The 25,399-nt window shown below is 46.6% G+C and overlaps 2 protein-coding genes across 2 annotated transcripts in view; both read left to right on the forward strand.

The window, feature by feature from the left end:
* The window catches only part of LOC135907650 (chymotrypsin-1-like), a 111,219-nt gene extending 105,578 nt beyond the window's left edge, over positions 1-5,641 (forward strand). Inside the window, exon 8 of the mRNA XM_065439346.1 lies at positions 5,207-5,641. Coding sequence (XP_065295418.1) covers positions 5,207-5,440 — 234 coding nt within the window. The 3' untranslated portion in view covers positions 5,441-5,641. The remainder of the gene's footprint in view (positions 1-5,206) is intronic.
* A 15,558-nt stretch (positions 5,642-21,199) lies between these two features.
* LOC135907652 (chymotrypsin-1-like) overlaps positions 21,200-25,399 on the forward strand; it is a 79,706-nt gene continuing 75,506 nt past the window's right edge. Inside the window, exons 1-2 of the mRNA XM_065439347.2 lie at positions 21,200-21,411; positions 23,013-23,040. Coding sequence (XP_065295419.1) covers positions 21,310-21,411; positions 23,013-23,040 — 130 coding nt within the window. The 5' untranslated portion in view covers positions 21,200-21,309. The remainder of the gene's footprint in view (positions 21,412-23,012; positions 23,041-25,399) is intronic.

The following is a 25,399-nucleotide window of genomic DNA, read 5'->3' on the forward strand; positions in this document are numbered from 1 at the left end:
GTCCGAACTTCTATTGTATAGGCCCAACCGACGGGGGGTTAGGTGCTCCACACCCTTAGATGAAGTTCCCATAGCCCTTTATACGAGGGAAGGACAACAAATCCACAGAGTGGATACCATCAGTGTCCTCGGACTCTTGCTGGAATCTCGTGGGGGCAGCTCACAGACTATAGCCCGAATTACCTCCAAGACGGAGAATATGCTTCCGCTTATCCTCAGGATCTCGAACCGCAGAGGGAGTTTAAGCGAGAGCAATCTCCTCAGACTCTACCACGCGTTTCTGATGAGCCACGTTAACTATGTAGCCTCCGCGTTGCGCTGGTCTAAACAGGATGAAGCCAAAATCGACGCCCTCATGCGCAAAAGCATCAAGTGCGTGCTGGGTTTACCACTCTCTACAAGCACCACGCATCTCATGGAACTAGGCATGCACAACACCCTATCAGAGGTGATCGAGGCTCAACGAGTGGCCCAAATAATACGACTCTCATCATCGTGAACGGGGAGACGCATCCTCGAATCCGTCGGATGATGTCACCAGGAAATCACGGAGCGCAACGTGACCCTATCACCCGTGGTCCGAGATTCGTTCAAGGTAGATCCTATGCCACGTAACGTCCACCCTCAATACAATGTAGGGCGCCGGGTAGCCAGGGCTCGTTCCCTGTTAAAAGAAGCTGCGGCCACTCCGAATCTGGCATGTTTTGTTGACGCCGCCCAGTACGAGCGCTCTAATGACTATGCCATAGTTTGGGTTGACTCCAACGGCACTCTCATTAACTCAGCATCCGTGCGGAAGGTTTCTGCAACAGTAGCAGAGCAGGTTGCTATAGCTATAGCACTGAAGGACCCTCTACGTCCCAATATCTTTACAGACACCAGGTCTGCAGCCCGAGATTTCGCCTCCGGCTCGATCTCAAAGGAGGCGGCGGCCATCCTCGGCAGCGAGGGGGCTGCTGGTTTTCATAGCATAAAATGGTCCCGGCCCATATGGGAAAAAAATGTGCACTCTGCGGTTGTTAACGCCAATGAGTTGGCCCATGACTGTGCGCGAGGTCTTACACACCGCGGCGGTTCAGGTGGACTCACGGGCGACGACTTAGGACTGTACAAGGATTCACTTGTCCCCTTCCATGAAATTTTCGCACATTATTATGTCGCTTAACGGGCCTTTCCACTACCACTCCCAAAACTTAATAGACCACAATCGTCGGTATTTCGCATGCTACAAACGGGGTCGTTCCACTCCAGGGGCCGATTCAGTCACTTTGCGCCTAATGTAGAACCCCACTGTCCAGACTGTGGGGAGGCGTACTGCTCCTTATCCCATATGCTCTGGCAATGCCCTGCGTTACGCAACTCATCGCTAACCACTCTAACCGACTGGGAGGCAGCACTTAAAAGCGGCGACCTCTCAGAGCAACTACGGGCTGCCCAGAGGGCCTGCGGCAGGGTGGAGGACCACGATCTTCTGACCCCGGCGTGGGTGCGGCCCGCGATGGCTATGGGGACTCCCTGAAAAGGGAGGTACCCTGACGTTATTCCTCAGGACCATTAGTAAAGTTCTTTGTCTGTCTGTCCCTCTCCGCACGCCCGCTCGTAGAGCTGGGAAGTAAACCCGCTCAGCTGTAACTCTAATTAGGCACAACAAAGAACATGCGGGCAAGCACACAACACACAACACACGTACACAGTCCAGGAAGAAAAGCTGTCGGAGTACTACGGAAAATTCAAGTAGCTTTAGAAATATAGCGGCTCCGAATTGAGAGGCTCAACCAAACTGGCGAATCCGCGGAGGCCTTGAAACGTTTCGTCCGTAGAGCACAAGTGGCAAAGCCGAGATCAGAAGTATATCTGCAGATCTGGCGTCGGTAGGTAATGGCCTATGTACAGTACCTATAGTCTGTACCCATTCCCGCATAAGCTGCAATTCGTGAGTTAAAAGAACTTGCGATGGGGAGGCGCTGATCGAAATTTGATTTTGAAGAATCGCGAGTCATTTTAGCCACCGTGTCAGTCCGTGTGTTTGAACCGTCGCGTGGTGAACCGTTAACGGTTATTAACACGGCAGCCTGAAGAAGAAGCTTTAGCTCTGGCTCAAGTCCGACTTGGCCTATTGAAATACATGTAAAACGCCAAAACACTCTACTGCGATAACCCATGGACAAATTTTAATGGTGTTTGTTACATTTGAGAGAGAAAGAGAAAGTGAGTGTTGGAAGTGGAATTTCGATTTAGTGCCTGAATTGGTAAAAGAATTGTCAAAATTTTGAAGTTTGAGAAAAAAATAGAAGCACGAAGTTTGCAAATTAATAGCTCTGCATCAAAAACAGATATCATGGTTTTGTAAAGGTGTGCATTAGATCAATAAAGTGGTCAAATACGATATGTCAATTTACATTTTACGTGAATTTGTTACGCTGTGTACAAGGGTACTGCAAATGGTTTACTTTCATATTACTTAACTTTTCAGATTCATACGCAACGTATCAGTTTTGTCCGCTTTAGGTGTATAATGAGATGTAATTCACAGAATTGTGATATATCTTTATTGCTGACTGACGGAGTTGTAATCTTGATAGCTTCTTTTTCTAAAGATGTGATTTTGCCAATTTTTAATACAAAATTTAAGACCTAAATCAAAAATCTGAAATTGACAGTCAGTAGTTATGTTTTCTTTTAAATGCAGCAGACCTCGGGGAATATTGTGCAGTGTTGGCCGAGAAAAACCAATTCTCCTATTGCATGCGTTTAGATTGGATCACAGGAGCCAAAACTTCCTCTTTGGCTCCGCGCGTCGCAGAAAATTCGACGTTGGTCCTTGCTTCGGCGTCGTTGTCCATGAAAATTGCCGTATATATTTAGGTATATGTATATGCCATGCTTTGCTATGTGACATAGGGTATACGCGGGATATATTGCCGCTCCATTCGATCCCTAAAGCTGCTCATACCTTATGTTACATTCCTGGCAGAGTTACTAACGCGACAGCGTTAAGGGCACCGTGTCGCCGAAAGTCTGGCGACGGCGCCCGGCGTGTTTAGAAAAACTTTATTTCAACAAGAGACGATACGAACACTGAGTCACAATCAAAGCACCATATCACCAGGTCGATGACATATGCCGGAGCCCAACGCCGGACGTCGCTTCGGCAAAGAGAATTTCGAACGAAATTCTGGATTTCCGGATCACGCATACCCAGCCACTTTTATACCACCAAAGTTGCTCGTAGCGTGTGTTTCATTCTTTACAAAGTTATTTCTCGTAATTTTGAGAATGGTAGCCCAAAAACAAATGTAATGAGAGAAAGAAAAAACACCGACAATGCATATCTTTTATGTTATCTCTTCTCAGACTGAAATATTAAAAGTGCGAAAGAATAAAAGAAACGTGACAATGATGCGATCTTTTTTTTGGCGGGCCCGTGCACGACCTCCGGCATCGGCCCACGCAAGAGGCCGCGTTTCTGCCTGAAAACTTGCCATCGTGCATGGCGTTCGCCGTCAACGTTTCCTCGAAAACATTACGGTTACATAAGCTGCAGTTGCCAGGAAGCGTGATAAGCAGTCAGGGATGTTTGGAAAACATCGCGTTCCAATCTTAAAGGCGAATAAGGAATGTCATGCATGACACCGGTACACCAGATAGGTTCCAGACGGGTTACAGCAACTTCGCATGATAGGCTTAAGTGTCCCCCAAATTATTTTATTGTGGTTCCGGTTCGGTTCTGGCTCAGGCGCGTTTAGAAATGTCGGTTTGGGCTCGGTTCCAGCCAAAGTTATAGTAGCTTTAACAAAGAATGAAGAAATCAAACGGAAACCGGTAGCAAGTTGCATTATGACCTAGCACGTGTACCTGTATTAGTGCACGATTATTAAAAAGAATAACTGCTGCAATTATACAGAAATACCTCATAACGCGAAGAAATTGTTTAAAATTTGTTCATTCTTGTTCTTGCACACAAGTGAACTCAGACAAGACCACACTTTGAGGCATATTTTCACTGCTTTCAAAAAGACTACTTGTTTTTGGGAACGAAAATTGCCCAATGACTGCCTTTGGGCATGTCCCCCGGTCTTGGAAAAGGTAGCCGGCAGCACTAAGAACTTCTTTCCCGGCCTGATCTTGTAGCCGCTTCCCTTGCAAGAAGCAAGGGAAGAGGACCTAGGGAATTTTTCGTAAAGGTTTCAACATTCAGTAACTTTTACCATCTGTTCAGCGCCATCACAATGCAAATAGCTCTATGAATAGTCGCCGTTTTCTTGTGGTTCTGCGACACCTAATAAAGGGCATAGAGTTTCATAACTGCCGGCTCCCTTTTGTACACCATTAAAGCAATGGCGTCGGTTGGTTAAGTCACAATGCATGTGACCTGAGGTAGTCAATGGAAGCAATCCCTGCCGAAAACGCCGGTAGAGTTTGTTGAATATGTGTCAGCAGTATAACTACCCCGGGTGCACAATTGAGCAATTAAGCAGACTAAGGAACTGCGCGACAGAAGTAGCTTAGGGCTTGTGGGGCCATCCATAGAGAGCTTAACTTAATGCATAAAGCTTGTAAATTAAATATTTTAATACGTGAAACACATATATCAGTACCTGAAGAAGTGACGCCGCGAACATGCACAGTGGGCAACACGGTGTCGAAGCACAAACGGATAGTGCGTGAACGAAGCCGGGCACGGCGGCCGCATTACGATAAGGGAGAAATGCGAAAACACCCGTGTACTTCGATTTAGGTGCATGTTAAAGAACCCCAGGTGATCCACATTTCTGGAATCACCCACGACGGTGCTCCTCGTAGTGCGATCGTGGTTTTGGCACGTAAAATCACGTAATTTAATGTTTCTTTTTAATCGAGTGCAAACGCGGTGATTCTCTTCTCCTCCAGGCGCCTTCCTGCTCTGGCGATCGCTACCGTTACGGCGAGAAAGATAATCTCGCCGATGTCAAAGATGGGACATTCTACGCTTGCGCGTAAATGTTTCAGCTTCAGCGGTAGATGCGAGAGAAATGCATCAGCATTACCTCGCACCTCTTTGAGACCTCGGATCCATGATCCGGGGCCTTCTCTTCTTTTAATTTTCACCCTCCTAATGCCAAGGCATTAAGAGAAAGTACTCATAGGACCCTAAGTGATTTCACGCATTTCAAATGCGCTTGCCATGCTGATAACCTTCTGCATTTTCTCTTCTTTCCTCCGACAGGGGGACTCAGGTGGACCGCTAACGCTGATGAACGACAATGGAAGAACACTGCAAGTCGGAATTGTTGCGTTTGGTCCAACGTGCCCAGTCGAAGCTGTGGCAGTGTACACGAGTGTTTCCAGCCACTACAAATGGATTCGAAGAGCCCTGTACCGCCCCAGAAAGTGGAGAAAGCTCGAGTATACCGGGGGGAATATAACATCGGCTAGGCGAAATGAGGCTGTTCCATTGTAACAGTGTCGAAAATTCCACTTGGAATCGTCGGCTGATTGGTCAGTTACGTTGAAAAGAGCAGCGCTAAAGACGCCGATGATACAATCCCGCTCCCCCTCCCCACTCCTTGAACAAAAGCAGAAAACAAAAAAGACGAGAGAAAGAAAAGGAGAGGCAATGCTGAAACCCAGTTCATCAATAAAGTTGCTTATTCCACGCGGCTCCAAGCGCCGATCGGTTTAGTTTCTTGGTGTTCCAATCTAGGAAACTGCAGCGGACCCACTGGGACACTACATTGGAGAGCTACGCCTGATGACGGAGTGGATGGCGTTCAACAACGATAATTTAATTATCAAGGTTCACAAATTAGTTGCTTGGGTGAGTTGTAACTTTTCAGTCATGATGACGATCTGCGCACTACGTCAAACAAGTGACAAGAAACCCAGGAGTTAACGCGGATGCAGCGCTGTCTCCCAACGAAATGTTTTCATGGATAACCATGGGCTTATATGCAGGAGAAAGAGAACAGAAAACAAAGGACTAAAAACCGACAAAGCGTTTAAACTGTGTCACACGCGCTAAGAATCACGCGGGGGAAGGAACTCGCGAATGGTGGACGTCACCCGGACACGCCGCTAACGCTAACGCTAAGCAGGTTCATGACGAAGCCAGGAAACTCAACCTCCGGGTTCCGTCATGGAAGACGCCCTCTCTATGAGAGCCCGAAGCTCTCGTGGCCTGCAGGACCTTAATTAAAGTTGATTTTTTTCCTTCCTTCCTAACGCTCACCCGTCTATACCGTGCCAGATACCAAAGTTACCATGTTCAAACGTTTCCGTGCAACTGAGGTGTCGTATGCGCGCAGCTACAAAGCACGGACATTGTAGCGTTTTCGATCACAGCGCCCACACCAGCAGCGGAAAGCCGAACGCAGTCCTGGCTCCACCACACAGCGAATTGTGCAGGTAGGTGCACGGGGCATCCACTTTGTTGCTTCGTTTTTGCAGCCAGATGCACTGAGCATCTGTTGTGTTTCTTTAGAGACCTTTAATCAGGCACACACAGGTCAAGCATTTTGTACCCTGACACCACAGCGGTTACAACCGCGACCGTATATAATCGCTATTGAAGTAACATAAAGTGAAACAAGAAAGTTCACGGACAGCGCCACTGAGCGGGCAAAGCAAAGTTGCAGTAGAACTGCAGTCGGCGCCCTCTATCGCTGCATACATCATCTGACGATGCCCGTGTAGCTTCACTGGCCGAGCTGAACAGTTAGGTGACGGTGATGTACCACACAAAGACCTTAAACAACGACTTCTTATTAAGCATTATCGTACGATTACAATGAATATGACGTCTTCTGTCACCTGGAACTCCGTTTCCTTATTTAGCTTACAGGAAAGCTGTTAAGGCGAAGTCTCCTCAGTGTCGTGTCCACGTATTGAAAAAAAGAACTATCGTCATCAGCGATGCCTCCAGCATCGTCGTCTTCCATAGCCGACTTGTTGGCGCCCTTCGGCGCTACCGCGTGACCGCAGTCGTGCAACTGCTCTCGCGTACATCGTCATCACTAATTACTTGATGAATTATATCAAGAGACAAGGATAACCAATGATTGAGAAATACTTTAATTAACTGTCATGATTTACCCAGGACTGAACTCCGGGGCCGCACTTTACAGATTCGTTGGTTAGCCATCTGTATGGAGTGCTTCGGCTGTACACTGCCCCCAGTGTTTGCTTCTGAAGCTGTTGATAATTCTTGATATTTGACACCTTGAAGTGCCATGCCCGGGTAACGCTTCTGTGGCTTTCAATACACACCCCTGGCCATGCCTAAAATATTTCGTCAATGTGAAACATCCGTAGACTAGTGGTGCCATTTACTGAGAAGTTTGTCAAACGAAAATTTTATGATAAGTTTGTTTTTATGCGGCAGATGGCATGACAAAGCTCATTGACTGTCAGTGTCACATGAGTCTCTCGTTTTCCGGCATGACGAATCAGCGTAAGAAACCTGCGCATTTTTTTAACAATGAAGACATTCAAGAAGTCTTCACATTCTCTTGTTCAGAGTACTTTGATGTCGGTCTTGAAAGGACAGTGACGATCATGCCTGAGAAACAATTGTTATTGCAATTGTTAATGAACAACATTTCCGAATATTTGTTTGTAGTTTCACATTTTGAAATTGGTAAAATGTTCAGCTTCATGTCACCACTAAATGGCGCTTGGATTTAACGCCTACTAATGTGCTACCTAGATTGCACTTTAATTAGTTTCACCTAAAAAAAAACACCTGGCATCCATCCATGCACGCCCATCTTGCCGAAGGTGGTGGTGCTCACCGACACTCTATTCGAGGAGCAGCTGTCCATACTCTGCTTTGAGGCCCGCCAACAACTTTGCACTCATCGTGGCCGACACGCGGGGCCGCTGTGGGTGCGTCCTAACCACTTCTCTGGTCCGCATTGAGCGTCACTTTAACGGCCGTCGTGTTCAGGCGAGCATGAAGCTTTAAAGCGAAGCTCTCTTTGCCTCTTCCCTCCCACTTTTATCCCGGCCACGGCGGCCGCATTTCTATGGGGGCGAAATGCGAAAAAAACCGTGTACTTAGATTTAGGTGCACGTTACATAACCCCAGGTGGTCCAAATTTCGGGAGTCTAAATTTCAGTCCTACACTACGGCGTGCCTCATAATCAGAATGTGGTTTTGGCACGTAAAGCCCCATAATTTTTTCCCTCCCACTTTGCGAACGCTGGGCCATGCTGCCTTGCCGACTAAGCAACTTCGGTCCTTGGGCCTACATCCAGTCATGATGACCAGGAAGTCAAAAACTTCTATGAATACCTGGAATTGACGATGGGTAAAGCCAAAAAAAGTACACTATACTGATGGGCGACTTCATTGCCAGGGTAGGCAAGAAAGAGGCTGGTGACAAGTCAGTGGGGGAATACGGCATAGGTTCTCGGAATACCAGGGCAGAATTATCAGTAGAGTTTGCAGAACGGAATAATTTGCGGATAATGAATACCTTCCTCCGCAAGCATGATAAACGAAAATAGACATGGAGTAGCACGAATGGCGAGAATAGAAATGAAATAGACTTCGCACTCTGCGCTAACCTTAGCATCCTACAAGATGTGGACGTGCTCGGCAAAGTGTGCTGCAGTTACCATAGGATGGGAAGAACTCGAATTAGCCTAGACTTTAGGAGAGAGAGAGACATAATTTAATTCAAAGAAGGCAGAGAGGTAGGCCTGAGTTAAGGTGCTCTAGCCTGCTATTCTGCACAGGGGGAGGGGGAATGGGGACATAAAGGTGGGATGAGGGATGACGATGACATAGCAAGAGGGATGCGCAAAGGTGAAAGCAAGTTCAACACTCTGATGATAGACATTCACAAAAGTTATCCATGAAGCCACTATCAGGTTTCGTATCAAGTCTGTAGTCACCAATTCAAGCGAATGTAAAAATAAAGGCGCCAGGTCGAAGCTGGTGTGTGAGCCTCCCTTGCGTTAACAGCACAAGCGCCAAACAAAAGCTTTATAGCATATAAAGAGCTGCGATAAGCGGCTCCAGCACGGCGAGCTCTTGTAGGGCAGTTTTAGAGGCCGAATTCTCGAGGCCACCGAGAATCACGCGCATTGACTTTACCAGGTGCTCCAGCATTTTTTGTACACTCTCCTTCTCATTGGGTTCATCTCCTTGCTTGCCCGTAGTGTTCATTCGCCCTATAATTTTTGGCTTCATGGCGCAGAGGATCACTAGGGCCCGCTGGCATCGCCGGGGGCCTTGAGGGCAGCAAAGGCCATTCCGTGTCTGTATCAACCGGTGGAGGCGAATGTTTGCGGCGTGCTGTCATCGATCTTGAATTAGCAGTAGGCTCCGTTACCGTCCTCGATGCACGAACAGGCAGAGGTGGTCGTGGTGCCTGTGCCGCACTATGTAGTTCTCCTGAAATGGTATTGTGATGCCTCTGTCGCGAGCGTTGATCACTTTGGCGAACAGACTGAGCAGGCTCTTTACGAGAAGATTGGGCTCTTGCAATTTTTTTAAGAATACGAACCTCTTGTTTCATTTTCGGTCATTCCTTCGAAGTCGCTTCGTGAGAGCCACTACAGTTGGGACATTTAAATGAGGACGCCTCACAGTCGGTGGCATCATGCTCTCCGCCGCAACACGAGGAGGTGGCTTTGCTTCTACTAACAGCGCTCACGTGTCCTATCTTGTGACATTTCCGGCACTGAGTAGGCCTCGGAACGAATGGTCGTACTCGGTGTATCACGTAGCCCACTTTGACAAACGCTGGAAATGACGAGGAAGCAAATAATAACTTGATACATCGGGAGTGCCCCAAGCGGTGAATCTCAAGAATGCGCACCGATGACCTGAAGAGACTCTTGAGGTCCGCGTGCTTGAGTTCACGCTCCACGTCGGAAATCACTCCAGTTGCTGTCTCCTTCCCGTAAGTAATAAAAGAGCGGACGGGGATTGCGCATAACTGTGGAAGGGTCTTTAACTTCTCAAGTATTATGCGAAGCATATTACGAGAGCTCAACCCAGCTCCTCAGGCGCGGCGGTGTCGCCATGAAACCACGTGACACCGTGACGTCACGACAGAGGAGAAGTGGCTTTGGCTCAACTCTTGCAAGACGGGCTGGGTGGGAATCGAACCAGGGTCTCCGGAGTGTGGGACGGAGACGCTACCACTGAGCCACGAGTACGATGCTTCAAAGCGGTACAAAAGCGCCTCTAGTGAATGCGGTGTTGCCTTAGAAACGAGCTGTTTCTAAGGCGTGCGTCTCTTGCTCAGGCGCACATTTCGTTGCCGCGCCGAACGCTGCTTTGCTCGACGCTCACCGCGTCCAATGCGGGGCGCGTAGTCGCTGCCCTGTAGCCCATTGTCTTACACCCCTTGGCGGGTCGACGGGAACGCTGTCGCGTTCCACTCTTGAAGGCGAAGCAGTAATGCATGAGTTGTTTCTTCGTCTAGCCGAACCAAATATAGCCAAGCAACAGCAGTTCACCAGGCTAAACAGTGGTTCAACAACTAAAATAAAGGCTAGTATGCTTCGCATCCTGGGCTTAACCTTACCTAAGCCACAGCCATTTTTTTGCAGATTTTTTCACATCTATTTTAAGAACGTTCTTGCGAGCGTTGATCCCGATCTCGTTGATTTGTCCAGGGGCCACACTTTCAAAATATTTGGTTAGAGACTGCCTGCTGAGGGAGTTCATGCTGTGTGACGTCGAGAGCGGCACATAAGAAACCATGAAGGATTCCTGCTCACTCTGATTCCATGAAGTCACCTCAGTCGACATACGGTGCATCTTCTTCATACCTCGGCCCATGACTACGGTGTACTCGCTGTCAGAGTCCGTGGCTTCTGGCGTTGAGCTGTCCGAGGAATCGAGCTGGTCTGAGCTTCCAAAGCACGTCGTCCAAAGATGAGCGATGAAGTAGACGACTGACCTTGTTCAGGTGGTCGTGGGAACATCATCTTGCTCATGCTTGATGAAATGACTCACGAAAATGGGAAGAGCATAAAAAAAATTGGAGGACGCTTAAGCTTCGCCTTCAAGAGTGGAACGCGATAGCGTTCCCGTCGACCCGCCAATGGGTGTAAGACAATGGGCTACAGGGCAGCCATCACTTACGAGGCGCCCCGCATCAGACGCGGTGAGCGTCGAGCCATATGGTCGAGCAACGCGGCGTTCGGCGCAGCAATGAAACGTGCGCCTGAGCAAGCGGAGCGAACCAAAGAACTCGGTATCCCGGAGGGGGAAATGATGCACGCCAGACAAACGCCGTGATCGGCACGGGCAGAGAGATAGAGAGATAGTGATCTAAAGAAAGGAAGGACGCTTGATTCTGCGGAGGGAGCGAGGCGAAGCGTTGTCAGGGGAGAGAGTCCGAACCGCGACAGCTCCAATGCGCGCGTGGCGCGCCATCTGTCGGGGCAGCGCCGTACATGGAGAGGAGGGGCTCTTCTGTGTTTGCCGCAAGATGGCTCTCCGTGTGCGGAAAGCGCAGAAGAAATGCAGCGAAACGCACTTCGCTACTCGTGTAATTGCGACTTCTGTAAGTTACATGTTCATAATTACCTATATACACCACAGTATAACTTTCCACGGCTCGTTTCGAAGGCAACACCGCATTCACTAGAGGCGCGTTTGTACCTTTTGGAAGCATCGAAATCGTGGCTGAGTGGTAGCGTCTCCGTCTCACACTCCGGAGACCCTGGTTCGATTCCCACGCAGACCATCTTGGAAGTTGCTTTTTATTTATGGAGTGCCTGCCGTGATTTATCGCTCACGGTCAACGCCGCAAAACGCTGACACCGACGCCGACACCGACGCCGACACCCGACGCCGACACCGACGCCGACGACACCGGCTTTTCTGCGACACGAGCTCCTTAACGCTATCGCGTTAAAATGCATAACAGCGAAAGGCCCACAGCACCAGTGAGCTCCCGGCCCGTCTATATAAGACGCCGATCAATGAGTTACCGGTAAGAGGGAAAATAGAGGAATTCTGGATGAAGCTACAGAAGAAGTATTCGGCATTAACTCAGGATGAGGACCTTAGTGTTGAAGCAATGAACGACGATGTTATGGGCATCATTGAGGAGTGGGCATAAGAAGTCGGCGGTAACTTCGTTAGACAAGATACCGGTAAGCTATCGCAGGAGACGACAGATCTGATTAAGAAACGCCAATGTATGAAAGCCTGTAAGCCTACAGCTAGAATAGAACTGGCAGAACTTTCCATGTTAGTCAACAAGCGTAAGATGGCTGACATAACGAAGTATAATACGGATAGAGTTGAGCATGCTCTCAGGAACGGAGGAAGCCTAAAAGCAATGAAGGAGACAATAGGACTAGGCAAGAATCAGATGTATGCGCTTAGACACAAACCGCCAATATCCTTACTGATATGCATCATCATCATCATCATCATCATCATCATCAGCCTGGTTACGCCCACTGCAGCGCAAAGGCCTCTCCCATACTTCTCCAAGAACCCCGGTCATGTACTAATTGTGGCCATGCCGTCCCTGCAAACTTCTTAATCTCATCCGCCCACCTAACTTTCTGCCGCCCACTGTTACGCTTCCCTTCCCATGGGATCCAGTCCGTAACCCTTAATGACCATCGGTTATCTTCCCTCCTCATTACATGTCGTGCCCATGCCATTTCTTTTTCTTTATTTCAACTAGGATGTCATTAACTCGCGTTTGTTCCCTCACCAAATCTGCTCTTTTCTTATCCCTTAACGCTACACCTATCATTCTTTCCATAGCTCGTTGCGTCGTCCTCAATTTGAGTAGAACCCTTTTCGTAAGCCTCCAGGCTTCTGCCCCGTAGGTGAGTACTGGTAAGACACAGCTATTATATACTTTTCTCTTGAGGGATAATGGCAACCTGCTGTTCATGATCTGAGAATGCCTGCCAAACGCACCCCAGCCCATTCTTATCCTTCTGATTATTTCCGTGTCATGATCCGGATCCGCCGTCACTACCTGCCCTAAGCAGATGTATTACCTTACGACTTCCAGTGCCTCACTGCCTATTGTAAATTGCTGTTCTCTTCCGAGAGTGTTAAACATTACTTTAGTTTTCTGCAGATGAATTTTTAGACCCACTCTTCTGCTTTGCCTCTCCAGGTCAGTGAGCATGCATTGCAATTGGGACCCTGAGTTACTAAGCAAGGCAATATATCATCAGCGAATCGTAAGGTACTAAGTTATTCTCCATTAACTTTTATCCCCAACTCTTCCCAATCCAGGTCTCTGAATACCTCCTGTAAACACGCTGTGAATAGCATTGGAGAGATCGTATCTGCCTGCCTGACGCCTTTCTTTATTGGGATTTTGTTGCTTGTTTTATGGAGGACTATGGTGGCTGTGGAGCCGCTATAGATATCTCTCAGTATTTTTACATACGGCTCGTCTACACCCTGATTCCGTAATGCCTCCATGACTGCTGAGGTTTTGACAGAATCAAACGCTTTGTCGTAATCAATGAAAGCTATATATAAGGGTTGGTTATATTCCGCACATTTCTCTATCGCCTGATTTATAGCATGAATATGATCTATTGTTGAGTAGCCTTTACGGAATCTTGCCTGGTCGTTTGCTTGACAGAAGTCTAAGGCGTTACTCATTCTATTTGCGATTACCTTTGTAAATAGTTTGTAGGCAACGGACAGTAAGCTAATCGGTCGGTAATTTTTGAGGTCTTTGACGTCCCCTTTTTTATGAACTAAGTTTATGTTGGCGTTCTTCCAAGATTTCGGTGCGCTCGCGGTCATGAGGCATTGCGTATACAGGTTGGCCAGTTTTTCTAGAACAATCTGTCCACCATCCTTCAACAAATCTGCTGTTACCTGATCCTTCCCAGCTGCCTTCCCCCTTTGTATATCTCCCAAGGCTTTCTTTACTTCTTCCGGCGTTACCTTTGGGATTTCGAATTTCTCTAGACTATTTTCTCTTCCATTGTCGTCGTGGGTGCCACTGGTACTGTATAAATCTGTATAGAACTCCTCAGCCCCTTGAACTATCTCATCCATATTAGTAATGATATTGCCGGCTTTGTCTCTTAACGCATACATCTGGTTATTGCCAATTCCTAGTTTCTTCTTCACTGTTTTTAGGCTTCCTCCGTTGCTGAGAGCATGTTCAATTCTATCCATATTATACTTCCTTATGTCAGCTGTCTTACGCTTGTTGATTAACTTTGAAGGTTCTGCCAGTTCTATTCTAGCTGTAGGGTTAGAAGCTTTCATACATTGGGGTTTCTTGACCAGATCTTTCGTCTCCTGCGATAGTTTGCTGGTATCCTGCCTAACGGAGTTACCACCGACTTCCATTGCACACTCCTTAATGATGCCCACAAGATTGTCGTTCATTGCTTCAACACTAAGGTCCTCTTCCTGAGTTAAAGCGGAATACCTTTTCTGTAGCTTGATCTGGAATTCCTCTATTTTCCCTCTTACCGCTAACTCATTAATCGGCTTCTTATGTACCAGTTTCGACCGTTCCCTCCTCAGGTCCAGGCTAATTCGAGTTCTTACCATCATGCGGTCACTGTAGCGCACCTTGCCGAGCACGTGCACATCTTGTATGATGCCAGGGTTAGCGCAGAGTATGAAGTCTATTTCATTTCTAGTCTCGCCATTCGGGCTCCTCCACGTCCACTTTCGGCTATCCCGCTTGCGGTAGAAGGTATTCATTATCTTCATAATATTCTGTTCCGCAAACTCTACTAATAACTCTCCCCTGCTATTCCTAGTTCCTATGCCATACTCCCCCACTGCCTTGTCTCCAGCCTGCTTCTAGCCTACCTTGGCATTAAAGCCGCCCATTAGTATAGTGTATTTAGTTTTCACTCTACCGATCGCCGCTTCCACGTCTTCATAGAAGCTTTCGACTTCCTGGTCATCATGACTGGATGTGGGGGCGTAGACCTGTACAATCTTCATTTTGTACCTTTGATTAAGTTTCACAACAAGACCTGCCACCCTCTCGTATTGCTATAGAATTCCTGTATGTTACCAGCTATATTCTTATTAATCAGGAATCCGACTCCTAGTTCTCTTCTCTCCGCTAAGCCCCGGTAGCACAGGACGTGCCCACTTTTTAACACTGTATATGCTTCTTTTGGCCTCTTAACTTCACTGAGCCCTACTATATCCCATTTACTGCCCTCTAATTCCTCCAATAGCACTGCTAGACTCGCCTCACTAGATAACGTTCTTGCGTTAAACGTTGCCAGGTTCATATTCCAATGGCGGCCTGTCCGGAGCCAGTGATCTTTAGCACCCTCTGCTGCGTCGCAGTTCTGAGCGCCGCCAAGGTCAGTTATTTCGCAGTTGCTGCGGACTGAGGGCCGGGGTTTGATTGTCGTGTTCATATAGGAAGTTGTGACCAAGTACTGCACCAGGGTGGCCAATGCTGCTCTGGTGAGGGAGTGCGTTACCGGTTCTGGTCACCGGGATCAGGCCACACTCCAGGCCTGTTTGTGCAATTTTATCAACACCTGGTTTTTTTTTAATCCTGTGGAAAATTGCCGCCACCGGGATTCGAGGCACGGACCTCTTGCACGCGAGGCGGGTGTTCTACCTCTACGCCACCGCTGCAACTCTGCAACGCTGCAACTGGTATGCATAAGATTGTTCAAGTGGCTGAGGAATGCTATAGATATTTATACAGTACCAGTGGTAGCCACGACGATAATGGAAGTGGGAACTGTCTAGAGACGTTTGACATTCCACAAGTAACGCCGGAAGAAGTAAAGAAAGTCTTGGTAGCTATGCAAATGGGGAAGGCAGCTGGGGAGGATCAGGTAACGACAGGTTTTTTGAAGGATGGTGGGCAGATTGTTCTAGAAAAACTGTGACCCTGTATACGCAATGCCTCATGACCTCGAACGCACCGAAATGTTGGAAGAACGCCAACATAATCTTGATCCATAAGAAAGGGGATGCCAAGGACTTGAAAAATTATTGACCGATCAGCTTACTGTCCGTTGCTTACAAAGTATTTACTAAGGTAATTGCAAATAGAATCAGGAACACGTTAGTCTTCTGTCAACCAAAGGAGCATGCATGATTTCGGAAAGGCTACTCAGCAATAGACCATATTCACACTATCAATCAGAAATGTGCGGAATATTTCCAACCCTTATATATAGCTTTTATTGATTGCGAGAAAGCGTTTGATTGATTCAGTGGAAACTACAGCAGTCATGCAGGCTTTACGGAATAAGGGTGTAGACGACCGGTATGTAAAAATACTGAAATATATCTATAGTGGCTCCACAGCCACCGTAGTCCTCGATAAAGAAAGCAACAAAATCCCCAATAAACAAGGGCGTCAGGCAGGGCCATGCAGTCTCTCCAATGCTATTCACAGCGTCCTTGCAGGAGGTATTCAGAGACCTGGGTTGGGAAGAATGCGGGATAAGAGGTAATGGAGATTACCTATGTAGCTTGTGATTTGCAGATGATATCGCCTTGCTTAGAAACTCAGGGGACCAATTGCAATGTATGCTCACTGACCTGGACAGGCAAAGCAGAAGGGTGGGACTAAGAATTATTCTACAGAAAACTAAAGTAATGTCTACCAGTATCGGAAGAGAACAGCAGCTTACGATAGGAAGCGAGGAACTGGTAGTGTTAAGGGAATACATTTACTTAGGGCAGGTAGTCGGGGATGGGCGATCTGGATATCCGCAGAAAGAACCTCGAGAACGCGAAAAGAACCATGGAACGAAAAATGCTAAGCGTAACGCTAAGAGACAGGAAGAGAGCGGTATATATTAGAGAGGAAATGGGGATAGCCGATGTTTTTATTGAGAATACCATAAAAAATGGAGCTGGGCAGGCCATGTAATGCTGAAACAAGGTTTTTGCACGGGCTAGTTGGTATTCAACTCAGCGCTCGTCTTGTGTCCTCCTTTGTCCGTGATTTTTGGCACTCTTCTAAATATGAATAATGCATTACTCACTGAAGCGCATCAGTTACCACTGAGGCTGGAGGCAGACCAGAGAGCACTGTATCATAATGAGCGTCTGCACCACGCATCGAATGGTCAATCACTCCTTGATCGTCTCATGCACCACCCGTTATCTCGAATGTGAAAAATGGTGGCATGATTTATGAATATCGTTACCATTGCTGAACATGCTGCTTCAGATACGTCTCCGCATCCAAAAAATATCACGGAACGCGTATTCCCCATTTACCTCACATATCCCTGACATGCACAACAAGTCTGATATGCCTGTTTCGGCAATATTCTAATTGGCTCAGTCTCACATGTTCGAAGAGTTTCAGATTTTCTTCAAGTGTTCACACATGCACCTGTACACAACGACGGTCAAGGCGCCTCTGCAGCTTTTTTCTGCCCTTCAACTCAAGTACGGCATATTTTTCAAATACCTATACCAACTTCGTCAACAACTGCGGAGCTAGCAGCGAATAATGTTGCACTGAAACAGGTGCAAGAGAAGTTAACTACATCGAAGGTGGCCATCTTTACGGACTCCCGTGCTGCCTTTAGCAGGTTACAACGCAGTGAGATTGATTGTCGACTTGTGCGCAGCATTACTGACTCTGCGAGCAAAATGACATCACGTGGGATATCTCTCGTTGCTCAATGGATACCTTCACACGTAGGAATCGCTGGAAATGAAGAGGCTGATCAGCTCGCTTCAACTTGCGCTCATGACAACTGTGACTGCCCAGAAATTTTGTGCATGATTGATGACGTTCGTCTGCTGATTCGTCGTCACCTACTCAAGCAGCATCCAGAATAGCGGGTCGCAAACAGGGCGTCGCGCTAGAGCACAACTACTCAAGCTGGGGGTTGGTTGCGTGAACGTGCACGAACGTTTATACAGATAAGGACGTGTGGCAAGTCCATTGTGTACGTCTTCTGGCTGCTCCGAGACACTTCAGCACCTTATATTTCAGTGTCCCTCTTTCAGTGCGCAGCGCATGTCCCCAGTGAGAAACTATCATCTCCTTGGCCTGCGGTGTGCGACACTCGAGGAATGTTTATACCCCAGTGATTGTGCGTTCAAACGGGATCAGGCCCATCGCGCCCTACTTACCTTTCTAGAGTTAACTTAGGTTCACATCTGTAGCGTGAACATTCAACATTCTGAAGTAGCGTGAACTTTAGTGACCGGCCCTACTGTTTGTGATCTGTACTGTGTTCTACTTTAGTCTTTAGATTTGTCCTGTTGCTCTTCTTTTCCTCTTTCCTCCCCTCCTTCCTATCTTCCATTTCTGTGTTGCCGTCACCTCCCTTCAGAGAGTAAGCACGCGTTGTGCCCCTTCCGGTGGCAATTGCCAGCCTGCTCCTCACTTTCCCTTTCGTGTTAACTGTGTATATGTGTTCAAAACAAATAATAATAATTCCGATTTTCGACAACGTTTTGTCATAAATTTGATGTCTTAAATCAAAATTATCTTTCCTATAGGTTTGCTAGAATTAAACGTTCCCTTCGAAATGCAACATTGCGACTCTAGAGCCGCCCGGGAGCATATCCTATGGGAATGTACGGCTATAATGCACAATAACGGTGATGTAGCCCCAAACAGCGTTAGGCTCCATGCGCGCTGGGAGTCTGCGTTGCTCAGCTCGAACCTGCAGCGTCAACTCTGGGCCATGAAGCGAACCGACGAAACCTCCAACGGCCAACAACCTTTGGCCGAAACCTAGGCAGGGTCTAGGCCCACCTCACCAAATCGCAGGAGACCCAATAAAGTTATTTAAATGAATGAATGAAAAGCAACAAATTTCACTCGAATTGTCTCATAGAATTATTTCTGCGTCTTACACGTTTTAGACAATGGAAATTCGGAGTTCGACTGAAGCTAGAGCTTCCTCTTAAGACGACCGTGACTGTACGGGCAGAAGCCTGTTCCTTTACTTGCTGGGCACGTGTCGGCGTCTATGTCGCACAGAGCTTCGCGTCGGTCGCTGAACCATTGGTGTAAGCAGCAATTAAGTTGATGGAGGATTCTGACCTGAGAAACACGCCGGCCTCAAACGTATACGAAACAGTGGTAGTCAGCCGCTAAAGCCCTGTCTAATGCGGCGAATTTTCTGGCATGGTAATTTTACGGAGTAAGTTCGAACAGGAAATTTTTTTAATTGAACCGAATGCGAATACACGCAAAAAACGAGCGCCGAATACCGGATCGAACATTTTTCTGATTTTTAATCAAAGCGTGCACTCCGCCCGGTAAAAAAAGAAAAAAAAAACGAAGGACACGTTTTCTAGAGTTTTTGATAAGTGCACGTAATATCGTCTACACCTGCATGTACTTCCGGCCAAATGAGTACTTTGTGAGTAAGAAACAACTGATTCTCTTATCTGATGCACCAAGACAACGACAGTAATGAAACAAAAACAAAAAACAGCCCTTCGCTAGACTCACGTACAGTATTGGATTCATCGAAGGAGCCAAGGTTCACACAACAGGATGGGACAGTGTATTAAAAGGTTATAAACGTGACGAGACTGACCTAATAATAAGTTACCTAGGCCAAATACAGACATTGTACCTGCGTATGAACAGACTAAAAGCGAAATATTCTTATGGAATGACTGGGAATTATTGAACGGAGGTTAGGGGCTGCATGTGTTTGCTCAGGTAACTACGCAACCATCTACGCAACCATCAATGGTTATCATGCCGCAGAATTATTTGAAACAATCCTGACTTGCCTCGAGCGGTCTTTCTCCCTCAAGGTTCCAGAAGGCGTCATCTGTTATATTCGAACAGAGCGAATATTCGCCAAAAACGAATACTTAATTTTTGTGTCGGTAACGTATCGAATAGCAAATATTATTAGATTTGTATTTGAAATTTTGAATACTTGCGTCATCTTAGTGCTTACCTTGTAGCACTGCGGCATATTAGGGACCACGCACATTTGATAACTACGAATAGTTTGCACAAAATTGGCTCTCGCAATAGCGTACATAGTATAGCAATTCCACCCGTTCAATCTCAGCCTCAGCTTGCCGGCACGGTGCAATGTCCCCGTAATTTTTGACCAAAGCTCCTAAATGCTTAGTCGGAATCGTGACAGAGTCCATGAAGGCGAAGGGGCGCAAAGCCACAAGCGGTCGCCATGGCATGCACAAAGACACTTTGCCCTGTTTGCAGCACTTACACTTAGTGCACAGAACTTTTATCACACTTCACACTGTTTTCGTGGCTCCCTCGTAATCGACAGAATTAACATGCTTCATCATTGTCTGCATAAACTAGGAGCTGCATCGTCAAGTCCTGTAAGTTGGCACTTTTTTATCCCATTCAAGCTGAACGATTCGAAATACCGAGAACAAATGCGCCGATAAAGCAACTCCACAGTGGGCTGAATAAAAAAAGTCAAAGACAGAAATGTAATAAGAGCCCCTCCAATCTGATGTTGCTAGAGCGTCTAAATCACGTTCAATGAAATCTTCGGACTATATGTGATGTTGTCGCGACGTTCTAATAATTTACGCACGTATTCTTAGAATTTTGCAGACGTGCGTGCCTTGAGAGAAGCTTCCGGAGTACGTCGTACATCTTGCTACGACGGGCGTTACTCTACGCGGAGACTTACGGGCGCACTTCAAAAGAAAGGTACTGCAGTGATTTGTGCTATCGATTTTTAGCAGATAGCATTCGAAGTGTTTGTTTATGGCTTTGGAATTCGACACAAAACTCACGCACAGGTAGTACATTTCAATATGACGACTTTTGCACAAAACTTCGCGTATATGATGGGACACATTGCCGAAGTTCCATTGTCGACACGCACAATAGGATCGATTGAGGCGCGCACACAAAGGCGCCACACGTTTCAAACGTGAAACGGCACCCTCCGCCAAAGCTCGGGACCCGATGCTCAGAACAAGTACCATGTGTCACGCGAGAAACGTCCGACGGCTAATAGCACGTTCGTTCATCAGCACGACAAACTGAGAATATCGTTAGCGAGCAGTTCCACTTGAGCGTGAAGTGCAACTGCAGCTGCCTGACACGCAGGATACAGAAGGGCAGGTAAAGTTACCCTTTTTTTGCTTCAGACTCATGTCCGTGTAACTGAATGGAAAGCTTTAGAAATGAAGGCATGCGATCGAGGAAGATTCATGGCGGCAAGTTCATTGTGCGAAACTTTCTAGTTTCATACATTTATCAGGCATTGACAGCCTGCTTTCTACGTCTGCATTTTAGGTTCGCCTTACTGGTTTATAGGCTGTAGTGACGACACATAAGAAGCATTGAAAACTGCATGCTCTGCCGATGTGTCGTCTTCTTAGGACACATCCCGATTTCGTGATCTCTACAAGAGGGAAACGTGAAAGGCATGGCTTCCTTACGTAGCGACTGCGTACCATGGTATACGCAACATTATCTCACAAAGGTTGCTCTCGTAATTTTTGTCATGGCGCTTCCGGTAACTGCTAACGTAAGTTGTTTTTACTCGTAAATGCTTGACTACAGTAATGTATGCTTAATATGGATTGCACTCGTACATACTTGACTAAAATAATGTATGCTTAACATAGATTGCACGCACCATGATGACCAATCGGCGATGGCGCCGGGTACTCAATGACTGAACTGTTTTGTAGTTTTCGGAACTATGCGCTGATTGAAAGAAACGTTGTGATTTAGGTGATCTTGTGTTTGATAACCGGTATGATAACCGGATTCATATGTCGGTGCGTTATTTTTCCTACGCAGGGATGTTGAGTTGTTGAGAAGACATGGGATGCAGCGTTATCAATCATGCAGCTATTGAATCGTTTGATTAACTTAAAATAGAAGAGCACTGAGTACAGCTTAGAAATTGAAATCTGCGCGCTTCCACATTAACGGTTGTCTTTAGCTTTGTCCGTGAAACCTTGTAGCCGAGATTAGACCACTATATATTGTGAATACCTTTATATTGCAATTCAAATGACGGACTTCCTACCGGAAAGAATAGCGCAACCGTAATGGTTACATTTAAAGGGGATGATAAAAATGAAATACTGAACGATTAACCCATTCACGTTCTTCCTGCAATATTGAAGAGATTCAAAATCACTACTATAGAGAATTGAAGGCTTAGGAAAATATAATTTGTGGACACAATCTGCCTAAACTAACCAGAATATTTGCAGCATTAGCCCAACTAGTAGAAAAATAGCCAGTCCTAAAAAACTTTAAACACCAGGAATATCAGTCGGATGTTTAAAATATTGTAATTATACTTTTTTTCTAATCGACATTATAACATTTTATTTCGCATTAACGGACTTCACGGAAGTTGGGAAGCAAAAAAAAATTAAGCTTAATAATTAACCACCAGTCAAGAATTATGCAGGTACAACGCTCCCACTAGAAGTTATGTGAAGCAAAGCTTTAGCAAAGCGGTTAATTGCGCATATACTTGGTCAGCACACAAGGAGTATTTAAGCCAGTTCGCTGGTATTTTTGTTCGGCACACATATAACCTTTGCGTGTATGCATGTCCACAAATATATTTACCGAGATAGTGACCGATGCAACACCCAGCAGCCAAGCAGTCGTGCCCAACCAACACCACCTAGACAGCACAAGGCCTCTTCACTCGGATCCGTGACGCCATGTTACCTGGCCCGACTGCCATAGAATCTAATGGGGATGCTCCCGAGTAGGCGAAAGTGATTTTGATGTCACCGCTTTCATCATGCCAGCCTTCTCAATGAAAATTTGGGGCAAGAAGCGTGACGTCATGGATCGGAGTAAACAGGCCTTGTGCTATCTAAGTGGTGTTGGACCAAGGCAGAAAGCTGGGCTAGTTGGTGTGTCATCATTAATCAAAAGATTAGCGCGAATAACAGGGACACAGACAGAGAAGACGACAGGACGGGCGCTAATGCGTTGATGTCACCAACCCGGTAAACTAGGTGAGCCAAGATTATATGCCCAGGTTTAAGGTTGGGGTTCGTTTTTTTTTAATTACTAGAGCATAGGTTCCGCATTGAAGCTAATTATGTAGAATGCTGCTATTCAATGGAACCGTTATTTCTCTCTCCGCAGAAAATGGACACTAAATTGAACCAAGCCGGTGAGTGAGACCTTTATTCTTCAATAGTGATTTCACAACGTCATCGAAATAGGCGGTTTTCTTTACCGACAAATACGATCAAGCAGAGAATGAATAATATTTCGGCGTCTGCTGCAGCGAGACGATGAAAGTAATTATGATGATTTGGGATTTCTTTTATTGAATGTAACCCACAGTAAATTTTCTGCAACTCCAGCGCCAGTAGAACCAGGCTTACGAGTTCGTAAGGGTGACGTAAGCCTTGCAAATACCACCTGCATAGCCTTCTCGTTTCAAGTGTTCTTTGCGTCATGCTCAGTGGAGAATTCCTACATTATGGGAACTCACATAAGCATCATATAGATAAAAACAAAAGTGGGCTAGCAATTGTTTCTTGTAAAGGTCACAATTCCCACCCACTTAAAAAAGAGGTAAATAAAATCCCGGCAGGATCAAACCTGGTTGATGTCTTTGCAAGGAGTATATAACGTGCTGCGCATTACGATAAGAGACGCACTGCAGTCATTGATGACCGCAACCCTCGGCCACCTTGGTGGACCTTGTAGAGATAGCGGCACCTTTAATCAGCGTTAAAACATTTTTATTGGCAAGACATGGCGTGGCTGACGTGGAATAAAGTGTCACATCCACAGCAGTAAGATGAGAGACGTGCCGCGAATTTCTTATCGCTGCCAACGAGGAAGCATCGTTCGAAATGAATTATCGGAAAATTTTGTTTATTTGTTGAATTCATTTTTAATGACAACTAGCGACATATAGTGTCCCAAGTTGGCTATAAATTACCAGTGACTGACCTGTGATAAAGGGGACAGAGGAAAAAGCCAAAGAAAGTTATCGCTCGAGAAAAAGAGAATGTTACATTACAACAGGTCACATGCACAGCACCAGCACTATAGATCAGAGTGCAGTTCCGCGGTTGAGATAAATTCTAGTACAACTTTGTGAGCCCGACAACGAGTTAAAGCACGACCTTACGCAAACAATAAACCATTGAGTGCAGTTCGAGCAATATTAAGTTGGTGGAAGGTGCTCCGCTGCACGCACCAACAACTGTTGAACGCTGGGCATTTCAGCAGCAGGTGCTCAAGCGTTTCACTGCAGTGTCCACAAGTTGGGCAGGAATGACTCGGGGCACATTATAGACGGTGAAGGCCGTGTGCTACATCAACGCACCCAATGCGTAACTTTCGGAGTAGGGACCTGTTGCGGTGGGTTGAAAGCATGGACACCGATTGGTGTAGAGTAGGATCCCTTGGCGACACGTTCATCCGGGTGAGAGCGTTGTAAGTCGCGGCATATGAGGCAGTCGAGTGTCATCAAACTTGCATGAGATGTTATGGGTCAAGCCACCAGAGCATAAGCTGCCTCGTTTCCTGAAATACCGATGTACGGCAGTGCTCACTGTAACGTCAGTGCTCTTCCCTCAAATGAGATTCGATGGGCGACCTTGAAAACTTAACTTAGAAAAAGGGAGTTGATCGCTGAACAAGCGGTTCAGAGCCCCGCAGGAGTCACTTAGGATCCCAGCCTATGGCAATTTAGGATGTGAGACAATACACTTCAGTGACATACTGAAGCTTCAAAGTGCGCAAGACGTCTTGGGCATGCAGGGCGTTTGATTTTTCGCAACGTGGGAGCATTGTTTGGGGAGCCACTTGATGATCTTTCTGCAGAAGAGACACTACTCGATATGGAACATTGATCAAGCACAAATTAATTGAATGCAGGAATTGCCGTCTTCAGTGCTATCACATTAGTATCTAGAAGTTACAATCTAGACGCAGATGTCGACGGCTTTGTCTATTTCATAAGTTCTACAACCGGTAGCTTGGCAACTATCATCCGTCCAGCGTACCACGCGTAATACCGTGCAAGTAATTTGAAAGCCATTACTTACCCGCGTCACGACTGCACTTCAGTCAACCTTAGTTATTTTTTCCTTCGTATCTCGATGCGCTGGAATGACCTCCTAGCCGTTGGCGTTTACACGCACTAATACCGCTCACTTCAGGCGCATAACTGATGATCGTGTTTGGCTCAAACCTACCCTGCACGTAATACCTCTTCGATGCGGTATTGGAGGCACTCAAAAATAAATAAATAAATAAATACTTGTTGTTGCTTTTACGTGCAGTGTTTTGCCTTTTACCACCCCTTTGCGGGCGCTGGCTGCTATAGCTGCTACCTACTTGATGCTGGCTGCTGTATTTCGCGACTGGCCGGTCCTTGATAACGCGCAGACCGGCACAAGATTCATTCATTCTTAGGGTTTAACATTCCAAAACAGCTCTGGAGCAGTGAGACGTCGTTTTGTAGTGCTCCGAAATAATTTTGGCATCCTGGGGTTGTTTAGCTAAGT

This window comes from Dermacentor albipictus, chromosome 10 (genome assembly GCF_038994185.2).
Source record: "Dermacentor albipictus isolate Rhodes 1998 colony chromosome 10, USDA_Dalb.pri_finalv2, whole genome shotgun sequence".
Classification (NCBI taxonomy): Eukaryota; Metazoa; Arthropoda; class Arachnida; order Ixodida; family Ixodidae; genus Dermacentor; species Dermacentor albipictus.